The 26,200-nt window shown below is 53.5% G+C and overlaps 13 protein-coding genes across 13 annotated transcripts; 5 read left to right on the top strand and 8 right to left on the bottom strand.

The window, feature by feature from the left end:
- Positions 1-79: 79 nt before the first annotated feature.
- rip1 (ubiquinol--cytochrome-c reductase catalytic subunit RIP1) lies at positions 80-1,444 on the bottom strand (the record flags this gene model as incomplete). The annotated part of the gene is made up of 4 exons (XM_025703810.1): positions 80-608; positions 674-824; positions 904-992; positions 1,150-1,444. The coding sequence occupies 4 exons, from the start codon at positions 1,442-1,444 to the stop codon at positions 427-429; spliced, it is 717 nt and encodes a 238-aa protein (XP_025566704.1). The 3' UTR covers positions 80-426.
- Positions 1,445-1,804: 360 nt separating this feature from the next.
- BO88DRAFT_401981 (histone-fold domain-containing protein) lies at positions 1,805-3,030 on the bottom strand. The gene is made up of 4 exons (XM_025705982.1): positions 2,769-3,030; positions 2,634-2,719; positions 2,465-2,555; positions 1,805-2,405 (listed from the first exon to the last, which is right to left on the bottom strand). The coding sequence occupies exons 1-4, from the start codon at positions 2,839-2,841 to the stop codon at positions 2,095-2,097; spliced, it is 561 nt and encodes a 186-aa protein (XP_025566703.1). The 5' UTR covers positions 2,842-3,030; the 3' UTR covers positions 1,805-2,094.
- Positions 3,031-3,128: 98 nt separating this feature from the next.
- BO88DRAFT_358985 (chloride channel protein) lies at positions 3,129-6,444 on the top strand. The gene is made up of 7 exons (XM_025703809.1): positions 3,129-3,864; positions 3,926-3,993; positions 4,045-4,404; positions 4,453-4,530; positions 4,575-4,900; positions 4,948-5,302; positions 5,352-6,444. The coding sequence occupies exons 1-7, from the start codon at positions 3,393-3,395 to the stop codon at positions 6,276-6,278; spliced, it is 2,586 nt and encodes an 861-aa protein (XP_025566702.1). The 5' UTR covers positions 3,129-3,392; the 3' UTR covers positions 6,279-6,444.
- On the bottom strand, positions 6,175-7,152 carry BO88DRAFT_401979 (uncharacterized protein). The gene is made up of 2 exons (XM_025705981.1): positions 6,908-7,152; positions 6,175-6,808 (listed from the first exon to the last, which is right to left on the bottom strand). Exons 1-2 carry the CDS (start codon positions 7,051-7,053, stop codon positions 6,472-6,474), a joined length of 483 nt encoding a protein of 160 aa, XP_025566701.1. The 5' UTR covers positions 7,054-7,152; the 3' UTR covers positions 6,175-6,471.
- Positions 7,153-7,266: 114 nt separating this feature from the next.
- Positions 7,267-8,733, bottom strand: BO88DRAFT_401978 (pyridoxamine-phosphate oxidase PDX3). Its single transcript, XM_025705980.1, has 2 exons — positions 8,422-8,733; positions 7,267-8,369 (listed from the first exon to the last, which is right to left on the bottom strand). Exons 1-2 carry the CDS (start codon positions 8,483-8,485, stop codon positions 7,324-7,326), a joined length of 1,110 nt encoding a protein of 369 aa, XP_025566700.1. The 5' UTR covers positions 8,486-8,733; the 3' UTR covers positions 7,267-7,323.
- Positions 8,356-9,099, top strand: BO88DRAFT_171942 (uncharacterized protein). The gene has a single exon (XM_025701669.1). It carries the CDS (start codon positions 8,579-8,581, stop codon positions 9,044-9,046), a length of 468 nt encoding a protein of 155 aa, XP_025566699.1. The 5' UTR covers positions 8,356-8,578; the 3' UTR covers positions 9,047-9,099.
- Positions 9,100-13,438, bottom strand: BO88DRAFT_172056 (pentatricopeptide repeat protein). The gene is made up of 3 exons (XM_025701671.1): positions 13,397-13,438; positions 13,076-13,322; positions 9,100-13,020 (listed from the first exon to the last, which is right to left on the bottom strand). Exon 3 carries the CDS (start codon positions 12,979-12,981, stop codon positions 9,154-9,156), a length of 3,828 nt encoding a protein of 1,275 aa, XP_025566698.1. The 5' UTR covers positions 12,982-13,020; positions 13,076-13,322; positions 13,397-13,438; the 3' UTR covers positions 9,100-9,153.
- Positions 13,439-14,668: 1,230 nt separating this feature from the next.
- On the top strand, positions 14,669-15,421 carry BO88DRAFT_172295 (uncharacterized protein). The gene is made up of 2 exons (XM_025701672.1): positions 14,669-15,066; positions 15,292-15,421. Exons 1-2 carry the CDS (start codon positions 14,879-14,881, stop codon positions 15,377-15,379), a joined length of 276 nt encoding a protein of 91 aa, XP_025566697.1. The 5' UTR covers positions 14,669-14,878; the 3' UTR covers positions 15,380-15,421.
- Positions 15,271-17,130, top strand: erg8 (phosphomevalonate kinase). Its single transcript, XM_025701670.1, has 4 exons — positions 15,271-15,290; positions 15,380-15,620; positions 15,683-15,806; positions 15,858-17,130. Exons 2-4 carry the CDS (start codon positions 15,458-15,460, stop codon positions 16,960-16,962), a joined length of 1,392 nt encoding a protein of 463 aa, XP_025566696.1. The 5' UTR covers positions 15,271-15,290; positions 15,380-15,457; the 3' UTR covers positions 16,963-17,130.
- BO88DRAFT_172321 (uncharacterized protein) lies at positions 17,131-19,791 on the bottom strand. The gene is made up of 3 exons (XM_025701673.1): positions 19,776-19,791; positions 19,092-19,715; positions 17,131-19,041 (listed from the first exon to the last, which is right to left on the bottom strand). Exons 2-3 carry the CDS (start codon positions 19,698-19,700, stop codon positions 17,299-17,301), a joined length of 2,352 nt encoding a protein of 783 aa, XP_025566695.1. The 5' UTR covers positions 19,701-19,715; positions 19,776-19,791; the 3' UTR covers positions 17,131-17,298.
- A 213-nt stretch (positions 19,792-20,004) lies between these two features.
- BO88DRAFT_401973 (uncharacterized protein) lies at positions 20,005-20,503 on the top strand. Its single transcript, XM_025705979.1, has 3 exons — positions 20,005-20,177; positions 20,234-20,367; positions 20,429-20,503. The coding sequence occupies exons 1-2, from the start codon at positions 20,035-20,037 to the stop codon at positions 20,277-20,279; spliced, it is 189 nt and encodes a 62-aa protein (XP_025566694.1). The 5' UTR covers positions 20,005-20,034; the 3' UTR covers positions 20,280-20,367; positions 20,429-20,503.
- A 399-nt stretch (positions 20,504-20,902) lies between these two features.
- BO88DRAFT_332184 (putative MFS monosaccharide transporter) lies at positions 20,903-22,676 on the bottom strand (the record flags this gene model as incomplete). The annotated part of the gene is made up of 4 exons (XM_025702710.1): positions 20,903-21,755; positions 21,810-22,350; positions 22,410-22,517; positions 22,580-22,676. The coding sequence occupies 4 exons, from the start codon at positions 22,674-22,676 to the stop codon at positions 20,903-20,905; spliced, it is 1,599 nt and encodes a 532-aa protein (XP_025566693.1).
- Positions 22,677-23,607: 931 nt separating this feature from the next.
- On the bottom strand, positions 23,608-25,050 carry BO88DRAFT_422625 (uncharacterized protein; the record flags this gene model as incomplete). Its single annotated transcript, XM_025708585.1, has 3 exons — positions 23,608-23,754; positions 23,830-24,746; positions 24,813-25,050. The coding sequence occupies 3 exons, from the start codon at positions 25,048-25,050 to the stop codon at positions 23,608-23,610; spliced, it is 1,302 nt and encodes a 433-aa protein (XP_025566692.1).
- Between the last annotated feature and the right edge of the window lie 1,150 nt (positions 25,051-26,200).

Genomic DNA, 26,200 nt, shown 5'->3' with positions numbered 1-26,200 from the left:
TCACCCACCCACACATCGTTCCCCAACGTCTATATCGAAGAGCGAAAAGCCAAAAAAAACACAGGGGGGCCCTGAAGTGACAACGAGTGATTGATACAGGCTCTCTATGAGCAAGCGGAGGGAAGAAGAAAAAGGCAAAAAACAGTGTTAACTGTAATAGAACAAGAGGCTCATTTTTCCAGGGTCCATATTAAAAACACAAGGTCTCTTTAATCTTGACAAAAAAAAGACACAAAATAGAGTAGAAAGCGAGAGAAAGAGAGAGAGGAAGGCTTTCGTCTATTGCACAAATACAAACCTTCTCTCTCTCTCTCTCTCTTTCATTCTTTCTCTCTCTCCCTTCCCCTTTCTCCGACTTCTACTTCTGCTCTTACGGCCATCGCCCGATTCCCGCGGTCTCAGAAGATCGAATCAATTCTAAATCGTTTAACCGATGACGAGGGTGTCCTCGGAGGGGAAGTTGTATTGGGGAACCTCGAGGTTCAGGGGAGCGGGTCCCTTTCTTATACGGCCGGAGATGTCGTAGTGAGAACCGTGGCAGGGGCAGAACCAGCCGCCATAGTCACCGGATTCACCGATGGGGACACAACCAAGGTGAGTGCAGACACCTAAACAGGGGGGATGGTATTAGATGGGGGGTCAATGGCGGGTCGGGGAAAAGGAAATGTCGTACCAAGCATGACAAGCCACTCGGCCTTCTGGACACGGTCCTCGTCGGCCTGGGGGTCACGGAGGGACTGCCACTCGGTCTTCTGGGCCTCCTGGATCTCGTCCTGGGTGCGGTGACGGATGAAGACGGGCTTACCACGCCACTTGATGATAACCTGTTTGGGAATGGGTCAGATGCCGGATTGCAAAGGGGGAACGAGCCAGAGGACGATGGCTGGGGAATATGGAACATACGTTCTTGCCCTCGGGGATGGCACCGAGACCAATCTCAACCTTAGCCTGGGCGAGAACATCGGCGGAGGCGGACATGTTAACCAGGAAGTCTAGTGATCAGAGAGATTCCACATCAGCGATTTGTTCCGAGCGGTCAAGCACACATCCATTCCCTTCAATTGTTCAACCTGATATTCCCGTCTCCTAGTCTTTCCGCCTCTTTCTCTCTTGTATATGCGCAACATTGATATCTCCAGGAGTACCTACCCTGGACAGTGGCCTTAGCACCGACGGCAGAGGCCAGACCGAGGGAACCGGCCATGAAGTAAGAGAAGACCTGGTTGGAGCGTGGGGGCTTCTTGGACTGGTATTTGCTGAAATCGGGGATCTTCAGGGTGGAAGAGTACTCCTTGGAGCTGCCGAAGGGGCTATCGAAAGTGGACTTGGAGGCATCAGCGACTCCCCTCCGCTGCTGGCAGGAGGCAATGGCGGCGCGAGAAGAGGGCAGTTGTTGCCGGGCGCAAGCGCGCAGGATAGAGCTGGAAGCGGCGGAGAGAGACATGGCGAGACGAGCAATTGCAATCAATTGCAATAGAGAACGACCGCAGGGAGGTGGGTTGGGGTGTGGGGGGTGGAGAGGGAGAGATAAGGACGGAGGGAGGATTTGATTTTCCCAAGAGGTCGAGGTTGAGGTCGGAGGCCCGGCATACGGAAAGAGTCGAACCAAAGCTTTCGCTACGACAAGCGATCGGAATCACGGGGCGTTTCATTGGCCCGTCATCCCGTCTTAGTCAGGCTTCTCACCTGACAGTCAATCATCACAGCCTATTACTACTCACTACTACTACTAACTTAATACATTAGTTAGTGAACATTTACTTTCATTCTCGATATCAACTTTTATTTTAACAACCTATGTATCTTCATACTCATTCATCTCTTTTTGTTTTGTTTTGCTAACAACTCTATACCCTCATTACGCCATTCCGTCGTTCACTCCCTTCCTCCCGCTCATCCCGTCGTCCGTTCCATTCCGCTGCCCCCAATAGTATCCGAATATTCCAATGCGATATCAACTAGTTAACAGCATATTTTCAATTGACTAACCCACAGGTCGAAACCCAAGCAAAATAATACCCTCCCAAATAACTCCACCATGCAAAGATACATACACGTATATATAATCCCAGAACTCATAACCGTCGGAATCCGTCACTGGTCCGTCATCTCGACATCCTGATCTCCAGCAGATGTATCAACCGTTCGATCCACCATCATTGTCACCGTTGGCGGTCGCGAACCCCTCGAAGGCTTGTCCTCTACTGGCTGTAGACTCTGTTGTTCCTCAACTTCCTCTTTCTCTTCGACCGCTGCAGGTATATTGCCGTTTAATGTGCGCTGTCCCTTCTCGGGTCCGGGTTCCTTCTCCTTTGCCCGTTTCTCCTTGAACTGCTTATAGGTTGTGGTTTTGGGGATCACGTCGGAGAGGAATTCGAGATTATCGATGCGTGATACGGCCGTAGCTGGAGATCCATCCGTCAGTAATTTAAATTATCATCCCCTCTGCCCAGTGGCCACAAACCCAGGTCTTTGTATTGGATAAGCTTGCGCGGCTTCCGTTCTGATTTAACAACGTTGTGGCCTTGTTCGGTAAGGTATTGGATGAACAGTTCCTAATTTGTGGAAAAAGGTTGTGAGTTGCTGATCGTCTCGAAATTGACTGGAGGGGAGATAGCATCGTAGTCACGAACCGTGGCCATTGCGATCACAAACGTAGCATTGCTCGAACATTGTACGATATCGTCATCTAATTGAATGATCTTCTTGATCCGCGAGACTTCAGCTCATGTTAGCCTTGTACATATAGCTAACAGCGTCACACATACTGGGAAGTGCGCTCTGGCCCGTGATCTCTTGGGAAGATGATGCTTCCGCGGCAGCTTTGTCCTTGGGCGGCATCGCGAGTGTCGCGTCGGAGATAGTCGTGCAAGGAATGTCGTGAACGATATCGTATTGCAACTGACGAGAATGATACAAAGTTTAAGGTGTAGTTGAGGCAGTACTTCTATACCAGCGACTGTGTTGATGCAAAGACAAACCCAGTAAGTGAAGTTGCAAAGAAGGGGAAATCCGGCGCGTGCGGCGTCGAAATCCACTCTCGCGCGTGGCGGAAGAGGAAAGTAAATGAATAATGTATGGTTCGGAAGAGGATCAATACTAGCTACTTAGTTATTTCACGCTTATAAGGCGATCTCTCAGCCGGCACTCAATGAAATATCCCTGCTACGTATCTACATATTCCACTCTATTGTCCAACATCCTATCACTTTGTCTTTGTCTATTCAGCCTCGTTTTGGGAGAAGCCCGAGAGCGGAACATAGTCCGGCTCCCTCACGTGGGCGGCCGCGCATCCTATCGTCGTCATCTCCGATCCAACAGAATTCCCTCTCCCCCTCGTACTAGCTTCAGCTATGCTCATCTTGCGCTGTCAGTCCATGGAATGAGTTGCGATGCCTGTCTCACCCTCTTCGGCTCGCCCGCCTCCCCTCTCATCTGAGCGTCGGAATTGGAGGAGGTTATCAGGCTTATCTGTCGTCTCACCGATCCACGAGCGCCCGACCCCGGAAAATGGTCAGCCCTCCGCCATCACCGAGGAGATCAGCGAAATCAAGCGCTACGAAGATTTCACAACCATTGACTGGGTGCAAGACGCGGTTCACGAGCAGGCACGTCGGAGAGCTAAGCGACGAGATGGATCTGGGTTTTGGGACCAGGAAGGGACCTTTGGATGGAGACGCAAAGTGCGCGAGTCCTACGATGCCGGCCAGGCGTGGCTGGTGATCACAATTGTGGGGGCGGCCATTGGGTTGATATCGGCGATCTTGAACATCATTACCGAGTGGCTGTCTGATGTCAAGCTGGGGCATTGTACGACTGCGTTCTATCTCAATGAACAGTTTTGTTGTTGGGGTGCTGAAGGAGGTATGTGGAACGGTGGTGCGATCACCCCTCGTTGTCTAAGCTAATGGTTCTTTGTGTTTAGGTTGTCCGGAGTGGAGGCCTTGGACCTCTTACTGGATCGTGAACTACTTCATTTACATCTTCTACGCCGTATGCCCGCCCACTCTGCTCGTTCCGGATGACTAGGGCTGACTTGAATAGGTACTGTTCGCATTCGTCGCCGCAAGCCTCGTCAAATCGTTCGCGCCGTATGCCGCAGGTTCCGGCATTTCTGAGATCAAATGTATAATTGCGGGGTTTGTGATGAAGGGGTTCTTGGGAGCATGGACGTTGCTGATCAAGTCGATCGCACTACCGCTGGCCATTGCATCTGGTCTGTCCGTGGGGAAAGAGGGTCCGAGTGTGCATTTCGCTGTGTGCACGGGGAACGTAATATCGCGGTTCTTCAGCAAATACAAGCAGAATGCATCCAAGACGAGGGAGGTCTTGACGGCAACAGCAGCGGCGGGAGTGGCAGTCGCATTTGGCAGTCCCATTGGTGGGGTGCTGTTCTCTCTCGAGGTATGAGCAGCAGTGCTGATGTGAAAGCTCTTACTGATTAGCTGGCAGGAAGTGGCATCATATTTCCCCCTCAAGACGCTATGGCGCAGTTATTTCTGTGCCTTGGTTGCGACTGGTGTGCTAGCGGTATGTCTCTCAATGTCTTGATTGTTCGTCGCTGACACATGCAGGTCATGAATCCATTCCGGACAGGGCAACTAGTCATGTTCCAAGTGCAATATGACCGTACCTGGCACTTCTTTGAGCTGATCTTTTTCGTCTTAATTGGTGTCTTTGGTGGCTTATACGGCGCCTTTGTGATCAAGTGGAACCTTCGGGTGCAAGCGTTTAGGAAGAAGTACCTGTCGCAGCACGCCGTCATGGAATCAGTTGTCCTCGCCCTCATCACAGCCATTCTGTGCTACCCGAATATGTTCCTGAAGATCAACATGACGGAGATGATGGAGATCCTGTTCCGGGAATGCGAGGGAGGGCACGACTATAACGGCCTATGCGAGTAAGTGGTATCATCCGATTGGCGTGACATGTACTCACACATTATAGGGCTAAGAACCGCTGGTCTATGGTGATGTCGCTGGCCGTAGCTACCATTCTTCGCATCTTCCTGGTCATCATATCATATGGCTGTAAGGTCCCAGCTGGTATCTTCGTGCCGTCAATGGCCATCGGGGCGTCCTTCGGCCGGTTTGTCGGTATCCTCGTCCAGGCGCTGCACGAAGCGTATCCGAAGTCGCAATTCTTTGCGTCTTGCGAGCCGGACATTCCATGCATCACACCAGGAACGTATGCTTTCCTGGGGGCGGGCGCGGCTCTCAGTGGTATCATGCATTTGACGATCTCCGTGACGGTCATCATGTTTGAGTTGACAGGTGCCCTGAACTACATTCTTCCAACGATGGTGCGTTCATTGTAAACCTAATCCCGTACTGCCACTAACTCATAACTAGATCGTCGTCGGCGTCACCAAAGCCGTCAGCGACTGCTTCGGAAAGGGCGGTATCGCCGACCGCATGATCTGGTCCAACGGCTTCCCATTCCTGGACAACAAAGAAGACCACGTCTTCAACGTGCCCGTCTCCCAAGCCATGACATCCGACCCAGTCTCACTGCCCGCATCGGACTTTCCCGTCCGCGAAGCCGAGCACCTATTAAGCGACAATAAATACCAAGGCTTCCCCATCGTGGACGACCGGACCCGAAAGACACTCGTGGGATACATCGGCCGCACAGAGCTGCGCTACGCAATCAACCGTGCCAAAGCCGAGGGGCCGCTGTCGCCCACCGCCAAATGCCTATTCACTAAAGAAGCAGCCGAAGCATCGGTAACACGCAGGGCATCGACAGCGTCACATCTCCACGCGCCGGAGACATTCGACGACATCCAGACCAACACGGGGGCCGACTACGTCGACTTTAGCCGATACGCGGACCACACGCCGCTGACAGTACACCCCCGTCTCGCCCTCGAGACGGTAATGGAGATCTTCAAAAAGATGGGACCGCGCGTCATTCTGGTCGAGCATCGCGGTCGTCTGATGGGACTTGTCACCGTCAAGGACTGTTTGAAGTACCAGTTCAAGGTCGAAGCCGAGGAACAGGCGCTCGCGGCGACCAGTCCACCCCAACTAGCACTAGGAGGGGCCAACGGCCGAAGCAGTGGTGACACATTAGAGGAACGTCTGTGGAACCTCCTACAGCGCATCGGGTCTATACTGCCGTGGCAGCACTCCCAGCCACAGCAGCAACAACAACAACCACCACCACCCCGACGACGACGAGACCCCACCGTGCCCGAGCAGCACCGAGATGCGACGGATACCGCTCCCAATGAAGCAGACGAGACAGACGCCATGCTGGAGTTAGAAGAGCGTTAACCCTCCCCCATCCCCTTCTCTCATGATAAACACAAACACACACATACCCACCCAAAGAATAGATACGCAGTAGATAGATAGCATTGATACCACACCACACCCACCACACACATACACATTGTACATACATACATACACACACACCACCCTATACTATCCACCTTACCATCCCCCAACAATATAATATACTAAATCAATCCCTCCTCCCCACAATAACACACCCTACGCCCATCAACCCGGCCCCAACCCACCACCAGCCACCCACCCTCTCCCCAAAAACCCCCATACCTAGCACAGCCGTAACGAGGAAATTCGCCGCGGTGTTCGTAATCGACACCTTCGTCGTGGAGGACCCCGCCGTCAGGGCGCGCGTGAATAACGCCCACATGATGATGTTGCTGAGGATGTTGAGGCCGAAGCAGAGCGCGCGGATGAGGAGGATTAGGATGGGGTGGTCATCTGGGCTGGAGGTGGATGTGAAGAGATGGATGAGGTGCGCGGCGAAGGTGGTGGTTGCGGTGTCGGTTGTTCTGTATTGCTTTTGCTTTAGTTTTGTGTATGAGGGGAGGATGGGTGGGAGGTAATGGGAAAGGGAAGGGGAATGGGGAATGGGGATGGGAGGGGCGTACAGCTTTGCGAAGAGGCCGTTGAGGGCTGCGAAGGCGCCGCTGGAGAGGGCGAGGAGGAGCCATTTGGTTTGGTGGTGGTGTTTTTGTTGTTGTTGTTCTTGTTGTATCGGGGTTGGGGTTGGGGATGGGGATTGAGGGTCGGACATTGTGGATTTGTTGTCTTGGTGTGTGGTCTGTAAGAGGTGTGGAGTGTAGGTGGTTTAGATAGAGAGTATGGAGGGCTTGGTGGTATTAATCTGGGGAACTGGGGAGGGAGGTGAGGTTGCGCTCCAATCGATAAGGTGAGGTCTTGGCTGTTGCCGGATATGGCTGATAGCTACTGTATACGGAGTATAACAGTTAAGTACATGTCAACTGCTAATAGATTAAGATTGAATGGTACTATTCTTGTATAGAGTTTATCATAGTATGTGTCCTCACGGCGACAACCTCTGAATCCGCCATCTATACCCCCCCTCCTCCCCATCCTCCTTATGCACCCTCACATACCGGAATCGGTCATGCAACCGACTGCGCCGACCCTGCCAGAACTCCACCGACTCAGAGACCAAGCGCACTCCTCCCCAAAACGGAGGCAGAGGGATCTGCTCGACCCCCGCAAACCGTTCTTCCATCTCCTTAACCCGCTTCTCCAGCAGCGCCCGCCCATCATCGATGTCCGTCGCGTCCACATCCCCGGGGACCTGCATCTGCGGACACGAAGTCGGGTCGAGGCTCTTGCGCCGACGATCCAAAAGCAACTCCGGCTCCATAGACCACAGCACCTTGCTCTGCCAGCTCGCCCACGCTCCGATCTGGCTTCCTCGTTCCCGAGTACGCCAGTACATCTCACTCTCGTCGCGACTGAGCGGCTCGACAAGACCCTCGATGCGCACCTGACGCTCTAAATTCGACCAGCAGAATGTCAACGCCGCCCATTTGTTGCCCTCCTGTAGTCCGGCCTGGAGAGACTCGTCCTGGCCTGGCTCTGGCATGGCGCTGAGCGTGTCCTCGCCGTCTGCGTGATTGCCGAATACTTGTCCGCCTTTGCCTTCTCGACTGCCCCAGTTACTGTATACTACCCAGCCTCGCTCGTCCAGTTCCTTGAGGTATACGACACGGGCGCTCACACGGCCCGAGGGCATGCTGGCTGTAGCTAGGGTGCAGGTCTCAGGTGCGGACGACGGAAGAAGACGAGGATCGCGGAACCAGTTGTGGAATTGGTGGAGGGGATTGGTCGGGTGCATCTGGGAGATGGTGAGGGGCGGGTTGCTCACGAACTGGTGAGCTCGGGCAGGGTGGGAAACGATCTCATTTTCAGTCACCGAGTCGGGGGTCGATGCGTTCGAGCGAAGGGCTTCTGCGGCGAGACGAGAGATAGGTGCTGGTGCTGTTGTGACTCCGATGGCTGTAGCGGATGGATCGGGCGTCTCGGTGGGGGTGATTTTGGGCTCGGAGGTGGTCTGGATGTCTCCTGGAGCGACTAGGTATATGGTGAGTAATAGGATCCCTTGAGATATACTGCGACAACGTACAGATCAGCTTTTTGGGATGTTTTGCCTCGTGGCTGGGCCCATCGGGCAGTGATCCGGGATTCATCGTAGAGGTACGGCCGGAGCTGTAATGATGACACCAGGTGACTGATTGTAGCTGACGGAGGGATTGATGAAGAGATAGACGCAGGCGATAAGGATGCATCGACTGGTCGTGCGATGCTCAATTGCCGGAGTCAGTCAGAGAAGTCAAGATGGGCTGATCCAAGAAGTGGGAGGAAGCGATGCGGAGGGCGGCGGGGTCATGCAGTCATTCGCGGCCAAAACACCATCAGCCGGCTCGGCACCTCAACGTCACCATCTAATGGATCTACATCTACATCTACATTGGATAAATCGAGATCTCTGCGCAAAATATGCTGGAAATATTTTATGGTCCATTCATATAGACACTAAAGAGCTGAGAGGATCTATCGAAACACATCAAATCATGGTATATACAAGCCAGTCCCAAATGCTGCCACAACGCCTGTGCCAGTTCGCTAAATGCATTCAAGTCTCAAACAAATCAACATTATCAATCAGCCAGCACAAGTTGCCCTCCCAAATGCCTCTGCCGAGACCATCGGGCTGGAAAAACCGAAAAGCAGGGATCCAGCCCTGGTGAATTAAAACCGGATAGTGATTCAGTCAATAAGGTTTTGTAATCCGCGAAAATCAAAAAGGATGGCAACTTTTGTTGGATGTAAAAGCAAAACACGGTAAGAGAACACTCTACAGAGCAGCGACAGCAGCTCCCGTGCCCACCAGATCGGCGATCTTGCTGGCCACAGCCGGGGGATACCCGCGAGAGAGCATCTCCTGCACGGTGCGCGAGGCTCCTTCCCGGTCGTTGTTGGCCAGGAAGGCCCGGGTCATCGCTTCGTAGGTGCTAGGCTCCCGCTTCTCGATGCCGATGCTGTCATACACCGTCTTAGCCTGGGCCACGCTGCCCTCCGTAGCCCACCCGTGGATGAGAGTGTTGGCAATGTAGGCAGTCATCTCCACTCCACGGCGAGCCATGTCCCGGACGATCTCCTCCGTCTGTGCAACCTGGTGGTTGGCCACCATGGCCTCCAGAAGAGCTTGGTACAGACAAGGCTGCATCCGCACCTTGCGCTCCTCCGCAACAGACTTGAACACAGCGTGAGCAGCTTCCATGTCGTGCATCACACATCCCTTGGCGTGGATGAGGGACGCGTAATGAACGGCGTCAGGTCGCTGGCCAGCAGCCTTGATGGTCTCGAGGACCTTCTCAGCCGCGGGCATGTCCACGGGCTCCAGAGAGGCGTGAGCGTCGATGAGCAGCTTGTAGGTGTGCATCGTGGGTTGGATGTTCCGGGTCAGCATGCGCTCGTAGTAGGCCAGAACCTTGCTACGGTCCCGCTTGGTGTTGAGGAAGTACTGGATCATCGAGTTGTACGGGGCGGGGCGGGGCTTGTAGTTGGGCATGGACTCCATCTCCTCGAACATCTCCTCGGCAAAACGCTCGTCGCTGACCCGGCAGAGGGCGTTGACGATCGTTCCATAGGTGACACTCGTCGGACGGACTCCGTTGGCGCGCATCTCCGCAAAGTACAGCAGGCAGTCATCAATCCGGCGGGCCTTGCCCAGCTTACCGATGAGCGCGTTGTACAGGAACGAAGTAGGCTCCACTCCCTCGGCCACGGCGCGGTGGAAGATCTTCAAGGCCTCGGTGGCTTCGTCGAACGTCTTGGTGGATTCCTTGAGGGTGGTGATGTAGAGACCGAAGGTGTTGGCAGAAGGAGCCGAGCCGAGTTCGAGAAGCTCCTGGTGGAACTTGGAGGCTTGGCTGCGGTCGCCCAGAGTTAGGCACGACGCCACCATGGCATCTAGGATCGAAACCCAGCCGTACTTGACGGCGCTGTACTGAGGAAGAAGAGGCACATCGCGTCTAGCCATGCTCAGGATCTCGTAGGCCAGATCGACCCGGTTGCACTTGGTAGCGGCCGTGATCATCTTGGCGTACGTGATGTAGCGAGGGTGGCGGCCGTTGCGGCGCATGTTGCGGACACGAGAAAGAGCGTCGTTCAGGTGAGCCTCCAGCTTGCCACTGGTGCTCTCCAGCTCGTCGGAGATCATCGACGATCCACGGAAGTCGGTGGCGTAGGCGTAAGGGTCAAACGATTCATCGGTGGAGGACATGGGGGTCATCGTCGACACATCCGAGCTGGGAGAGTGGCGGCCGCTCATGAAGGAGGACGGGCTGGAGGTCAAAGCCAGGTGGTCGTGCCATCTCTTGACCATGTCCGGCCGGCTGTTGAACAGCTTGCCGACGGCCTGGTCGACGACACGAGTAGTGGTAGCATCCATGGGCAACCCGGTAGCCAGAGCAATGTCGAGCATGTGAGAGAAACGAATGGGGTGAGCCACGTCGAACATAGCGCTGTGGTTGAGCAACATGCCAGCCTGAACCTGGAGGGCAAGCATGAGATCGCGGGCGTTCAGTTGAGAGATACCGATAGGACCAAGGCTGGCGACGACATGTTCAGCGACAGGGGAGATCAGGCCTCCGTTCTCGACCATCGACCACAGGAGAGACATGGCAGCTTGAGGAGAGAGGACAGCCGCTGTCTGCACAAGAACGCGACCGATGAGATGAAGGCTTTCGTTGATCTGTTCACGGATGGGGTTCAGAATAGAGTTGTCAGCGACGGCGGAAGCGTTGCGGACACGAGCAAACATATTGCGAGCTTGAACCAAGGCTTCCTCGATCTGACCACTCTTCAACAGTGCCACCGCATACATGGCAGTCGGCTGGACCATGTCCGGTGTTGCCTGACCGGTGGTGTTCAGGGTGAGCCACACAGCCCGGGCAGCTGACACATTGCCCTGACGCACATGCAAGGCGAGCATCGAGACGGCGGGCCTCTGACGAATGGTCATGTCGGTGGGGAGAGCATCGTATGCTTCGGAAGCTGTCTGCAGATTACCCGCATCCGCCGCGGCAATGCAGATCTGGGACATGGCATGATCGAGGGCTCCATCGCGCAACCGGGTCTTGGCCTGATCCAACGCCCGCCCGTACTCGCCCGACGTGAGCGCATGCTGCACCAGCCCATCCTGCACCACGGCCGATTCCAAGGCTTGCTGACGCGCCTCACGGTTCTCAGTCACCTCCTCAAAGGAGGCCTGGATCCGCTCCAGGAATCGCAAAGCTTGCTGCTCCTTCCCGCAGACCAGGTACGCCCGGACCAGAGCAGCGTACACCTGACCATCCAACCGCTGCACAATGCAGAAGGTTCCGTTATCGTCCGAAACCGCCAATCCCTTGTATTCGTTGTAACATTCCACAGCACTCTGCAGATCTCCCGTGGAGGCAAAGGCATCAATCATGGACGGGAAAATCGAAGCGTGCGGGGTCACATTGTGGGACTCCATATGCCCATACACTCGGATCATGTCTTCGACTTGGCCCTCCTTTGCACAGGCGTTGATCAGATGGCGGTAGGTGTCAAGAGGGAAGACGAGATCGGCATGACGCGTGGCGGCAGTGTTGAACAACTTCATCGCAATTCCCAAAGAGTGATCCTCGGCGAGAATGGCGCGCTCCAGCTCACTGGAGTGCAACATGAACTTGCCCGGCTCCTCCATACCACCGTAGCGAACACGCTCCTGCTCCAGCATGCCCTTAGACTTGATGGCATCATTGGCACGGACCACGAAAAGCTGCACCAAAGTTTGGTAGGTCTGCTCGTCGGGAACTACCCTGCGACGAAGCATGTCCGAGTAGACATCCAGGGCCTTCTGGATAGCCTGAGCAGTATCGCCATGGAGTTGAATGGCCGATTCGAGAAGGGCATTGTAGGCACCGACCGTAGGCGTAAGACCATCCCGCAGAAGCGTTGCAAATGCTCCGGGGATTTCAGCGAATTTCTTGCCCGATGCCAAATCGGTGATGTGCTCTGACGCAAGGCGGCTATGCTCGGAGGAGGCATCGGCGACAGCAGCAACATCCGGCGGCAAGTCAGGGAAAGCTTCCGTATCCGTGTTCTCCTTGGCTTCAGAAGCCTCATCGACCTGAGCCTGCTCCTCCTGTATTTGAATCTCCCGGGCTACAGCTTCTTCAACCTTGGCACTGACATCTGCGTTGGCGGACGCCTTGGTGATATGAGGCGAATTCTGGAAGTTGTTGTCGGTCGAGGGCAGGTTGTCGGACTCTTTCGATTTGACGCCATCCTCGTTCAAAGACGGCTTCCAGCCAACCTTCCTTTTCAGTTGCATCTGCTTCCAGTCACTGTCGTCGCCCGTCTGCTGGGCATGCTGCCAGGCAGCATAGTAGGCAGCCAAGCCCAAATCGCCGGAGCCCGAAGTGCCCTGGCTGGCCTTGGCGCCCGCACCGGACGAGCTAGATGGCTGGAAAACATTTTGTAGTTGCGTCGTCCGAGATAGCTTAGCGGCGGGTTGACTGGCAATCTGGTTGAATGTGGTGGTCGACGCGTATGACGACTGCGACGCCGCGACTACGGATTGAGCATAGCCATGAGTAAAGGCTTTGGTGAAACTCTGACGCGCGAGGTGGGTAAACGGCTTGAAGACCATTTATCTAGCGGGTGACCTCTTCAGAGGGAAGAGGCAATGCTGGTGAAAATGTCAGTGACTGTGTCTACACGTGGTATTTTCTGATAGTTCGGACTTTGTGTGCCTTTTGTCCGAGGACGCCACGGGAAAGCGTACCTTGCAATCAAAATAATAATGAAGATGCAGGTTCATTTGACGACGTCAGGTCGCCAAAGGAACGCGCGGGATAAAGGAGGGAGGGGAATAGAAGGGAGGAAAATGGATTTGGCAAAAGCCTTTCAGTGACAAGAGGATGAGAATTCAGTAGCTGCAGAGCGTGTGGAGGGAAATGCTGGGTATTTCAAAGCCGCCGGAAAGCTGATCTGTATCGCCGGGCGTGCCTAAAGCGGGTTAGCGCCGATCCTATCCCGACTTTTCCTGTTTTGAGACTAGGTACTTTTGCGGACCAATGGGAAGGCAGAGAATTGAGTTTTTCACTGGGGCGCGGAATGAGGAACCCTCACAGTCACAACAAGCTGAAAGGGGAAAACTAATTGTATTGTCGGTCTTGAATGTATTAGTGATGGAAATTAGTATATGTGGGGAAGACACTGAGAATTACCGAGAAGAAGGGACTCTGGGCTATAAATTTGTAGACTTCGTCCGTTTATCCGTCAAGAGGGGTAAAGAACAAGAAAAACGCCTCTACGGAAAATTAAGGAACAGTGTCTTATGTAGTCACAAAGTAAAAAAGGAGTACGACCATGAGCCATGGACGAACAAGAAAATGAGTAAGAAAAAGTAAAAAAAATCCTACGAAAAATTCTCTCCCGCATCCACAGGCACACGAAACAAGAAAACAGAGGCAGAAACAGAAGCAACGTCAGCCTTCGAGAAGCGTCGTTGTTGCCTGAGGCGCAGGAGGAGCGGGAATTCCCAAAAGGAGCTGATCAGGTGGTCTCACGGCAAGCCCCGGATCGTAAGCCAGACCCAATCGGGGCACGCGACACACTGGGGCCGTAGGGAAGAACAGGAGCGCCATTTTCTGGATCCTCCCCTGGCATCTGCCATTTGCCATTCTCTGCCATTAGAATGGGTTTCTGCCACTGACTGTCACTGTCCGGACCAGTCTGGCCGGCCCGCTCCTCTTAGTGAGTCACCCTCCGTTCCGGCTCTTTTTCTTCGGGCCCGGAGTTTGACTGCCAGACCCCGACAGCCCGCCGGACACCCGGATGGCCGACTCTCCGTCTTGGGTTTGGCTCTCCCCAAAGGGATGATGACCCTTGCCCTATGGTCTCAGATCGCGAGACGTATTTACGGCGTGGTCCCAGGCTAATCTCCGTGTGGAAGACACTGTGGCCTCTATTAAGGAGACTGCTAATTGGTCCCTTCGATCAGATACGAACTGTTGACCTGGTCTCTGGACCCGGATCCCTGGGTACACAGTCCGTTGACGGAAGTCAATTTAGGGGGTACCTTAAATTCGGGTGTGAGAGGACGATAGATGGAGGAGCGTGACCGAGCAGATTATGAGCTGTTACCACTGACCTTCTCGGTCCTGCTCCAAGCATGGCTTTTCCTCCGTGATGAGCCTGCAGCATCATCTAACAAAGCACGATGTGACGGGATAAATGCATCCCTTGGAGCTGCTGCCTATCAAACGCTCCCTGACATCAGATGACAGTACGGAGAAGTTAGATTGTTATCTTCGGCGTACACCCATGCATTGACTCTACACTGCCACCACCGGATGTCGCTCTTCCGCTGACGTAGATGCGATTACTGCTCTAGCGCATAGGGCTATATTTCCATGACGACAGTTCTGAGTACAAAGTACGGAAGAGATAGCCATGGGCTAATTTTCGAGTCAAATCTCCGGAGTAAGTTGGCGGGTAATCTATCAACAGTAATCAGATGCAGATCACGGGACCAGACTTGAATGACAGCCACTCGTCAAGCCACACCTGGAGAGCTCCAGCCACAGTTTGCCTGTTTGGAAGGAAATGAGTGGAAAGTGGCACATCAACATGTCAACCAGTTCAGTTCAACTCAACAGTCCACAACTGACAGACGCTGGATGCCGCTGCAGCTCTACACATATCTCCGATCTTCGGCTACCAGACGCAGGTCAGTCAGTCAGTCATCATGCATCCGCTCTGGGCCTCTTCCTTATCCTTCTTCTCCTTGCAGGTTGTCTCTCCCCGCAAGACTTGTAGTAGACTTTCTCCTCTAAGCGGGGCTCCTCCATATTGACGGAGTTCGCAAACTGTTCCAAGCCCGATTTGCTTTTGCAGCCCTTTGCATTTGCCAACCCATTGGATCATTCACCGACCACGCTTACTGGTCTGACAGTGCGTACATTATCTCCCTGAAGATCACATTTCAACTTGATCGCTTGCAGTTTGGTTGGGGTTATATACTGACCCTCTCGCCCCTTTAGTTCCTCGCCCGTGCCAGACGGAATAGAGCGCCCACTCCTTCGTGATACCCGAACCGCACACTCTCCTCGCTCCCCCTCATGTCCTACAAAGCTCCCACAGTAACGGCGGTGTCCGCCCCTGGAAAGGTCCTTCTCACCGGCGGCTACCTAGTCCTGGACCGCGATTACACCGGCACAGTCTTCGCCCTCGACGCTCGTATCCATGTCGTTGTTCAGCAACTGAGAAGATCTCACCGCAGTGGTATGTCTGGATTCGAACACAAAGCAGGGATGGTGCGGAAATAGCTGAAGATGAGGCTGCAGATGAACAAGCCAGTGAGGACGTCATCGTCGTTCGTTCCCCGCAGTTTGTCGACGCGGTGTGGGAGTATGGCATCCAGCGTTGCGATAACGGAGGTGGGGTCAAGGTCGTACAGAAGAACGACGGGTGAGGTGCCTAGACTCGCATTTGGAGCAACCAGGGCTAAGTTTGCAGCAGACGAGCAAACCCGTTTGTCGAAACCTCTCTCAACTACGCCTTGACGTACATCAGCTACGTGGCCGCCTCGAAAGACTTCGGTTCCCTTTCCATCACGATCCTTGCCGATAACGACTACTACTCGGAAACCGCCTTCTCCAAGATCTCGAGCCTCCAGTCTCCGGGACGATTCGTGAACTTTGGCGTTCCCCTTCATGAAGCACACAAAACCGGATTGGGTTCCTCTGCAGCCCTGGTCACCGCTTTTGTATCCGCTCTAGTCATTCACCGCACCCTGCAGCCCGAGGACCTCGGGGCTGCTCGCGAGAAGCTGCACAACCTGGCGCAGGCCGCTCACTGTGCAGCACAAGGCAAAGTGGGATCTGGGTTTGACGTGGCGGCAGCGATCTACGGTTCCTGTCTGTACCGGCGGTTCTCGCCGTCCATTTTGGAGTCAGTCGGGGATGTTGGGTCACCAGGTTTCGAGGAGCGCTTGTTTGCCATCGTCGAAGATGCCGACCCCAAGCATTCGTGGGATACGGAGTGTCTGGATTTCGGCATGAAGCTCCCCCGGGGAATGCAGATGGTTTTGTGTGATGTGGAATGCGGCTCTCAGACCCCGTCCATGGTCCGGAAGGTCCTGGAATGGCGCAAGCAGAACCCGGAGGAGTCTCTGATGCTATGGCAGGCACTTCAGTCCAACAATGAGCGACTGTGCTTGGAGCTGAAGCAGCTATCCCAGAGCCCAGATGCGGAAGCCCTGAACGGCTTTGACGATACTCGTCGTCTTATCGAACGCTCTCGGGACCTCATTCGCACCATGACCCAGAAGGCCGGTGTCCCCATCGAACCTAAGGTGCAAACCGAGCTGCTTGATGCCATCACCAGCATCGAGGGTGTTGTCGGCGGTGTCGTCCCCGGCGCCGGTGGGTACGATGCCCTGGCCGTGCTCATCGAGGACAAGGCGGATGTCATCCAGCGTTTGACTCAGCTCTTTGAGACGTGGGAGAGCAAACTGGAAGATGACTTTGGGGGCAAGATCGGGAATGTCCGCCTTCTCGGGGTGCGCCATGGTTCTGCCGGTGTGCAGAATGAGTCGTTGGACCAGTATGCAGGGTGGTTCTAGCCCTCTGCAGGTCTGAGGTATACTATATTACTACGAGTGCATTATTAGCATGAACATGACCATGCATAAGCGAGAATATTACCACCACGTGCCTTAATAATAGAGACGATCATTCCTTCCATACACTCGTTGATAACATACACAACCCTTGCCATGAGCAATTTTCTGCGCCTTAATCCATCATCATACTATCATCCCCATCTATCTACCTACCACTCATCCCTACCACCCCCCCAAATCCACCAACCCAGGCGCATACAAAAAACTCGCCAAATCCCACCCTTCAAGATCATCCTACATGAAACCAACAATTAGCCCAGTTCCACAGACCATAAGTCAAACACTCAATTGAAAGAAAACAATACTTACCAATCCCATCCCAACCCCCAACCCCTCTCCCATCTCATCCAACCCCCCAGCACCAGCACCAGCACCAGCACTATCCGGCGTAACAAACATCCCCAACCCCTCCCCATTATTATCCTCCTTTTCCATCCCCCTCAACATCCCCACCCCATCCCTCAAACACCCCCTAACAGCCTCATACACCACCCCCTGCACATCCCCAGCACCAGCACCACCTTCCAAAGCCCTAATCTGCGCCACCAACGCCTGAGAGATAATATACCGTTTCAGCGCCGGCGACTTCCCATGCAATCCCAGGACGCGCGCGCTCTGCAGGGCGAGGTTCTCGAGGGTGTGCAGGATGGGGGTTCGTATTGTTGATGCTAGGAGGCTTAAGGGACTACTACTATTATTGGGGGTATTTGTGGTGTTTGTGCCTGGGGCCTCCTCTATCTGGCTGATGAGTTCCAGCGCCAATGTGCAGATTACATCGAGGTTTAGGGGCCCGCGGAGGGGCCCGCGGGCTGTGAGGGTTAGGAGGGGGAAGTCGTTGTCGAGGGGTATCGATATTGGAACGGAGGGGGGGTTAGTGGAGGAGGTGGTTGGGGCGAACGAGGCGATTGTGAGGGCGGATTCGAGACATAGTTTGCGGGAATAGTGGTATTGAGGGGTTGTGTGGGCGGCGCGGGCGAAGGGGAGGTGGAGGTGGAGGATGTAGCGGGTTAGGGTTGTGAGGAGGTGGGAGTGGTGGAATGATTGTGTTGTGGTGGTGGTGGTGGTGGTGGTGGTGATGGTGTGGCAGGTGGTGCGGAGTTTGGTGGTCAGGTCGAGGGCCTTTTGGTAGGGGATTGTGGTGGGGCTGTGGATGAGGTGGATGGTTTCGGCGCGGAGGGAGAAGGAGTCGTGGAGGAGGAGTTGGAGGGATGTGTCTGTGTGGGTGGTGCTGGGGTGGGCGGTTGGGGGGTGCTTGAGGTCTGGGTGGATGTCGGTGTCGTTGAGGTTGGATGGGGGCTTGGTGTCGAAGTAGGGGATGAGGATTGGGGAGGCGGATTCGAGGGAGGACTGGAGGGTTAGTTCGAGGATGGTGGTCCAGAGACGGGCTCGCATTTCGGATTGGAATGGGGAGAGAGATGGGAAATGGGCTGAGTCTCGGTGTAGGCCCATGGCTGTGGCTGTCTGTAGGAGGGAGGCGGCGGAGAGGTATAGAGATGGGCCTGGGGATCCCAGTTGGCGGGCGAGGATGAGTAGGCAGAAGATCTGGAGGCCGTCCAGGTTGAAGGTGTTCTTTTCGGTTGGGCCTGTGAGCCACCATTGGGCGGCGTAGATCCAGGTTTGGATGAGTCGAGTATCGTATTCTTTGCCGGCTTTGCCTCGTTGTGGGTGGAAGGTTGTGCCGATGGCGAGGATCAATGCCAGCTTCATGAGGAAGGGGGTGGGTGTTGCTGGAGGGTGGTCCCAGAATTGCTGGTATTCTTTATTGAAGGATGGTATGTGCACAATGCGATAGATGCTTTCGAATGTTCGTAGGTAGCATTGCACCAGCTCATCACACACCGATCTGGATGGGATAGTAGAGAGCAGGTCTGGCACAGGGTCGTTCAACCGAGGACTCTGTGCTGCCTTGACTGATCCACGGAGATGATGAAGCTCCTTGATTTGAGCAGTCAGCTCTGCCTTGAGCTCGGGGCATAGTGGCTGGGGACCCCGAGTTTCCAGTGAGCCTACGAGTTGGAGCTACGGATAGTCAGTCTTCATCCGATTCTTCATGGAGACAGGGCTCGCACCTTATCCATCGTGTGCATGTAATGAGTTGGTCCGAACAGCTTCATCTTCTTGGAACTGGAGTGCAGTCGAGGAGGCGCTGCAGCAATGGCCAGTTCTCCTTTCGGTGCTTGGCTTGATTGCGTACATAGTAGCCGCTGTTCCAGGCTCTGGACCTTGTCACACAGCTCTCGAAGTGCCTGCTGGATATCAGATTCTGGAGCCGATGGCCGTGTTATGTCCGGGCTGGATAATCGTTCCTCCAAACGCTGTAAACGAGACTGGAGGTCACGGATGGTTGATCCTAGCTGCGACGAGATGCATTCCTTGCTACCGCATTGAGGTCCAATGCGTGGCGTCTCGTCCAGGGACCCCGTTGAGCCATCTGGCATCCCAGATGGCAGCGGGTAGCCCCGTGCATTGCGCTGCGGCTCATGCGAGATAAGGGGCGATGTTTGGTGATCAGCCGGTGTCGGAGAACGACTAACCCGACGATAAGAGCAACCCAAAGATGAGCGAGCTCGTGTGCAAGGCCCACAGGGCACATTGCGGTCACAGCGAACCTTGCGTTGGCGGCATTGCTCACACGATTTGGCGGGCCGGCGACGTTTGCGAGGTTCGGTGTCGGTCATGGATGCCGTATGCAGCTGGATGGTGTTAGTCTAGACATACCATAGATAACAGGGTTAATGGGACCAAAATCATACACACAGAATGCCAATTGCCTAAACCAGCTTGCTCACAGGAGCTGAGATAGTGATTATGAGATGGTGGTGATGTTCATGGTGAGGCTGAAGTCAAAAGCCGAGAACTCGGTCTTCCCAGCGCTAAAGACCGAGGCCGAGCCCGCGAAGGATTCTTGAACCCCGAACTTCATGAAGTATAAATCATTCATTGCCATCAAGGGGATGTAGACAGGCTTACTATCGCCCAAAAAAATTATTACCTGTATAGATCACATTGAATATGCGTTCACGAACTCCCTATTTTAATCAGAACTACGCTCGCCATCTCTATACTCGGGGTTATGGCACCCGAGGCTTTGGGCGGTTCGCCAAGGTTGCCATTGTCGGAACTGGTGTCTACTTTGTCTCCAAGAAGTTGTTCTAGTATGTTCCCCTATGCACACTATTGAACAGTAGGGCTAACTAGATCATGCATGCAGTCAATGGCATGCCCGTCTTCAGAATCCACAATTAAATGTGGCTTGAGCTATTGGTTATTGAACTCGATGGCGCTAGCGGAGGATGAATTTAGAGTTCGGATCTGCAGGTTAGAACATTAGTGCCCGGACTACAGGTATGTTTGCTTTTGATCCATGGGTCCTGCCGCTAGTCTTCTGATGGCCTTGATAATTTAGGTTTCTTGTAATAGATGCTTTGCAATAATTTGGGATCGTCATTCAATGATATACACTGTTACCCTAATAAATGTGATGGATTTGCATATTGTCAAAGACATGGTTTGATTGTTCATTTAGCAATCAAAAGGTATCAAACTGCCAAGAGCAAACAGAGATCTATAGATCACTCTATCGGACATAACATCTACACGCAGATGACCATAATACATCTCGAGGCTGCTCAACAACCACGCGTTAATTATGAACAAGTGCTTCCTCTTCCCTCACCTTGGACCATAGCCAAGGGTCTTGCAAAGAGCCACAATAAGCACCAAGTGCCAGATAATACACGCGTAAGCTTGGTTGTCCTGCAACGGCTCGGTAGAAAACTCAAAACAAAATGGTATAAAACTCATGTCCAAAGCATATCATCATGCAAAAAATTTTTCAGAGACCAAGTAAAGGAAGATGGTAATGTGTGGTATACACCCTTTACAGCTGGGTAGGCTGGAACTGAGAGAACTCAGCTGACGCAGGAGGATCCTTCTCGGCAATTCTCTCCTCAGCCTTCTCCTCATCGCCAAGGATTCCGTACTCAGCGGCCTTGGCCTCGATCTCTTCGTCGGTGAGCTTGGGCAGTTCCTTCGATGCCCGGACGTAGCTCATGTTCTCAACATAACCCTTAGCGAAGATCAAATCAATTTCTTCCAGACTGCGACCGGCAGTCTCAGGGTAGAAGAACCAAATGACGGGAATGAAAAGACCGTTCCAGGCAGCGAAGAAGAGGTAGGTACCCCAACCGATATGTTGGACCATAACGGGAGTGATCATGACGACAGTGAAGTTGAACAGCCAGTTGCTGCAAGTAGACACGGCATTCGCTTTGGATCTGGTCTTGAGAGGAGAGATCTCGGCCGGGTAGAGCCAAGGCAGGGGAAGCCAGGTGGCACCGAAGACGCACATGTAAAGGAAGAAGCCGAAAACGGCTCCCTTAGCACTCTCGGAATCACCGGGAATCAAGCATCCGAAGACAATGATCATAGCTGCACACTGACCATAGCTGCCTCCGAGGAACAGCTTACGGCGACCGATCTTCTCAATGAAGAACCAAGAGAAGGTGGCAAAAATAGCGTAACAGATCATGTTCACACCGCCAATCAAAAGGGCGAAGTCGTGTGATTGTCCAATAGACTGTTCCAGCAGCACGGGAAGGTAGTAGATGACAGCATTGCATCCGGAGATCTGTTGAAAGAACTGGGAAGATGATCCTACGATCATCCGGCGGAAGTGCTGGGAAGGACCACCGGTGAGCAGATCACGGAACTTAGCCTTGGAAGAACCGGACCTAAATACAATGTCAGTTATCCAAGCCATCAGACCTTGTCAAGAGAGAACTTACGCTCTGATCGAGTCGAGCGTCAGTTGCTTTTCCAACTGAACATGAGGGTCGTCGATTTCAGCATCTGCCAGCGCAGCAAGAACCCGGGTGCCTTCCTCAATCTTGCCGTGGGCGATCAAGTACCGAGGAGAGTCTGGAAGATACGTCATGCCGACAATGATCAAGATACCAAAGAAGATCTGGAATGCGATGGGAAAGCGCCAGACAAGATCAGGCGGGCCGTAGTGGGCACCGAAGTCAATCCAATAAGCGATGGCTGTTCCAATGGCGATAATACCACCCTCAATACAGATCAAGAGACCACGGTTGGTCGTTTTAGAACACTCGGCTTGATAAGTGGGAATAGTCGAGGTGTTCATGCCGTTGCCGATACCAGTGATAACACGACCGAAGATGAACTGTAGCAGGGGAATATGGCCTGGCATAGCGGTAACCTGGATGATGACACCGATAATCATCACCCAAGCGCCTGAGATGACCATTAGACGGCGACCCAATGTTTCACCGAAGATCAAAGCGAAGATAGCACCGACGAGGCAGCCTGCAAGGCAAGGTTTAGTGACTTGACATACACTTGATGCCGATGTGACATTTACTGACCAACTTCGTAGACAGCAGTGACAGTGGCCTGCATGACATTGTCGTTCTTTGTAGCCGTGAAGACATTATTGAACGCGGCGTCCGAGATAATACCAGACATTACACCCTCTAGAAGGATGGTGATTAGTAGCTTGCCCTTGCATGGTTACATACTGGGATCGACAACTTACGATCGTAACCGAAGAGCAGAAACCCCATCGTAGCAATGCCTGATAGAAACAGGGATAGTTTCCGGCCAGACATGCCGGCGTACTTTGGGGGCGCCATGATGCCGAGTCGATCAAACCAAACAGCGCTGGGACTGCGCACGAAATCCGGGGAACTGGGGTAGGAGGAGGAGATGGGGAAGAGGGAAAGGAGGAAGAGTGATCGAGAAGAAGGCGACAGCGGAGAGGAAACGAACTGGCAGATGTCGCAGACTTAAAAGAATGGAAAACCGCATGCGGCCACCGACAGTGGAGCGCAACTTGAGCCGTCCCAGAGGGGGACACACCCACGGGGAAAGATTGGAAGCGTCTTAGCCCTCCACATCGCAGCGGATTCACCCATGGGTATGGACCTGCGACTGACATCACAGGCCAGTGGTGCGAATGGGCAACCGCCAACTGTCCACGACAGGATCTTCGGTGAGCAGCACGATGGTTTCGGGGCAGGTTGCGCGATGATGTGAGGATGATGCATTCCGAAGTGGATGATCGTCGGAAAGCGCAGCGAGTGATGCAACTTCATGGCGCCTGATAAACCGGATGGCCCACACAGGGTTCACTAGGTCCCCACTTAGTGGAGGCAAGGCCCGTGCAAGGGCAGGTTTAGCGTGGGTCTTCTGGACATAATGGGCCTCCCTTGTCCCTGGAAGCGTTTAACCTCTCTGAAGAGTTTTCAACCATCCACTCACAGACGGAAGGTGGATCTCGGTAGACTGTGATGCAGGCCACGGCCGCGGGTAGGCTTGAACACGGCTGGAGATCGCCACCGGGAACGGTCGCCAATCGACGGTGCCACCGAAGCTTTCCCGACCTCCCGCGGCATTCGGACCAGTGGTACGACCAGCGGCCTACCCCATTTTTATTAATGCTTATCTTTATAATCATTCCTGGGCGGAGGGGGTGGAGATGATGGTGTGTGGTGGTGTGGTGCTGCTGCTGGTCGTACTCGTTTGTGTGTGGACGAACCGAACCTATCGGCCACAGCGGAATTCCTAGGCATCACCATACGCTGGCAGAGAAGCATTGGTATGCTGAGCATAACAGGACCGAAGTGCGAGTGGGACCTTCGCCACTTTTTGCACAATGCGCTCGCTGCTTGAACCGAGGGTATTATCCCTTGGGGACACCATAAAAACAAACTGCACGCTCTTCGTTAGTTTGATTTTCCTTTTGCTTTCCGTTTCGAGTCATTCTCCCAAGTTTTGTGGCCTTACCTCCAGCCAGTGGCTCACCCTCACATTCTTATACTTGGTGTCGTAGTGCATGCCTTGCGTTCCAGTCGATACACAATGTAAATGGCAATCTGGAAGTTGCAAGGTAAGGTCCATCACAGTCTCCTGTTCGGCAGCCTCTAGTCCACTAGGTACCTCGGGATCCCCGACCAACTTCGCAAGTGCTCCGTTATCCTTCGCAGCCGATTCTGGCCGCTCATCATCAACATTCTCGGCCCGGTGGAGCGACATAGTGGGCCCAGCCTTCTCCACTTTTTCATATAATATAACGCGTCTAAAAGGACCCGGGCAGCATGCAAGTCCATCCTTTTGGTGATATTGGACGTTCTCCGAGAGAAAAACCTGCAGGCCCCGGAACTCGGATCTCCTCGATTCCGTAAGGGATACTGTAACAGGCAGCCGGTCGCCGAGGGGAGCGCCTCGCCTCGAAACGAGGATTCCACATTGAAGCAGCCCTTTCCAAGCCCGCGCAATGTATGCTGGTTCAGCGTCTTCCACATCGTCTTCAGCTGGACAGTGAACCGTAGCAATAGCCTGCTTTTTTGCAAAGCTGCGCCTGAGAAAGCCGGGGCACTCGACGCACGCGCGAACCCGGTACTGGACATGGGACTGTCGAATCTCGATTGACTCTGGTAGATGAGAATGTAACACCATATCAAATTCGTACGTGTGGGTTCCAGCGGGTAGGCGTTGGTATTTTGACTCTGCTGCCTTCCCATAGGCTCCGTCCACACATAACGTGGACGGAGCTGCATTCCGCAGCTTGCGTTTATCCCTCTGCCATGTGGACTTTCTTCCCTCGGACAGAACGCTTGAATAGCAGGGAAGTGCGGGATCCGAGGCCTGTGGGCTAACCAAGGTCAACGTGCTATCGGTCACGGTTTGGGTGTCATGAAGCCCTGCGAGAGATCGTCATGAATTAGTTTCGAAGACAGATGGTCCTACAAGCAAGACGTTAGCCTCACCATGCGGCCATGTCACACGACTAGTCCCACGAAAATTCACAGTCAACCTTTTTACCGTCAGATCGTTTTTCAATCTTAACTGGCAGGTACCCCGAAGGACAGCCGGCTTGTTCGTAAACGTAGGCACAAATACCGCTGGTTCTGTGATGTTCAAGTCCAGGCTCAGGTCACTGGAGTCATCATGAGTGTAGAGCTTCCGAGTCGCCTTTTTTGCGATTGAGAAGGACTGTCGAAGCATCTCTAGGAAAGATTAAGCCTTCCCGGGTGATCAGCATAAGTGAGTTAGGGGGCGCTGTTTGAGGATTAGGGTGACGGGGCAAGGCCATTTATATGGAATCAGGCCTGCAGTAGGGTGGCCATATGACTTAAATCCAGATCATGCTTCGTAAACAGCTAATTACATCAGGGAAGTTTTGGGTCTGGGCCACTGCATATCCGTATCAGGTCCGGGTTGTGTGACAGCAAGGGCTGCTGTCTACTTGTTCTCTATCCCAATCCAGTTAACTAAACCTTTTCAGGGATGCCTCGGTGAGAGGAATGCTTCAGAGGGGTAGGCTACCCCTCGAGGTTAAACCGGACTTGAATGATTTACCTTCCAGCCTCACGACGCCCCTCTTTTCTTCACGGTCAAAATGTTGGGTCAAGTTCAGACGAGTCTTTGTTGGGCGTGGACACCATTGACGCACATCCAGGCAAGAATGATGTCACACTGTCAAGGCCGGTCACCGGGCGAGAACATGGCAGGAAAGATACCACGGATACCGCTATTCGAGTCCACCAAATGCTACTTGCAAATGCGAGGCATAAAGCCATGTTTGAATCCTGGACCATGGCATGGTGGTTGTTTGTCCACGTGGACATGTTCTTGGTGACCTGGCATCTTCAAGAATCCTAGGCGATCAGGAGACGACGGATCGCCGGGCTGTTCTCGAATTAGCACCAAGTTTCACAATAACAATAGCAGAGAGATAGTCTAGATGGGATAAGACTGCTAGTTAATTCGGATACCTATGGGTAATGGGTCAAGCAAACATGCAAAAGTTCGTCGATCATCCAGTTACACATTCACCGATATGAAGCCCCTTCATCGAGCGATCATGATGTCAAATCGTCAAGACTTTTGCTCTGGAATCCTCAAATTGGCTCACTATAATCGATCTGATATTTTATGTTAAAGAGGATTGTAGTTTATCAAGCTAATTAACCAAGCTAGTTGGTCGATTGTGCCACTATCGGTGTGGCGTGACCACGAGCCCTTCGGATATAGATGGCTCGTACAGAAATTATGTTGCGGAATGTAGATGATGCCCCACCAAGACCGAAAATTTGAGAAGATAGACATACCGCTCAAACCATGCTGCTTTCTGATGATTTTAGCATGATTCAGT

Source organism: Aspergillus vadensis (genome assembly GCF_003184925.1).
Source record: "Aspergillus vadensis CBS 113365 unplaced genomic scaffold BO88scaffold_3, whole genome shotgun sequence".
Taxonomy (NCBI): Eukaryota; Fungi; Ascomycota; class Eurotiomycetes; order Eurotiales; family Aspergillaceae; genus Aspergillus; species Aspergillus vadensis.
This window is presented reverse-complemented; position numbering and strand designations above follow the sequence as displayed.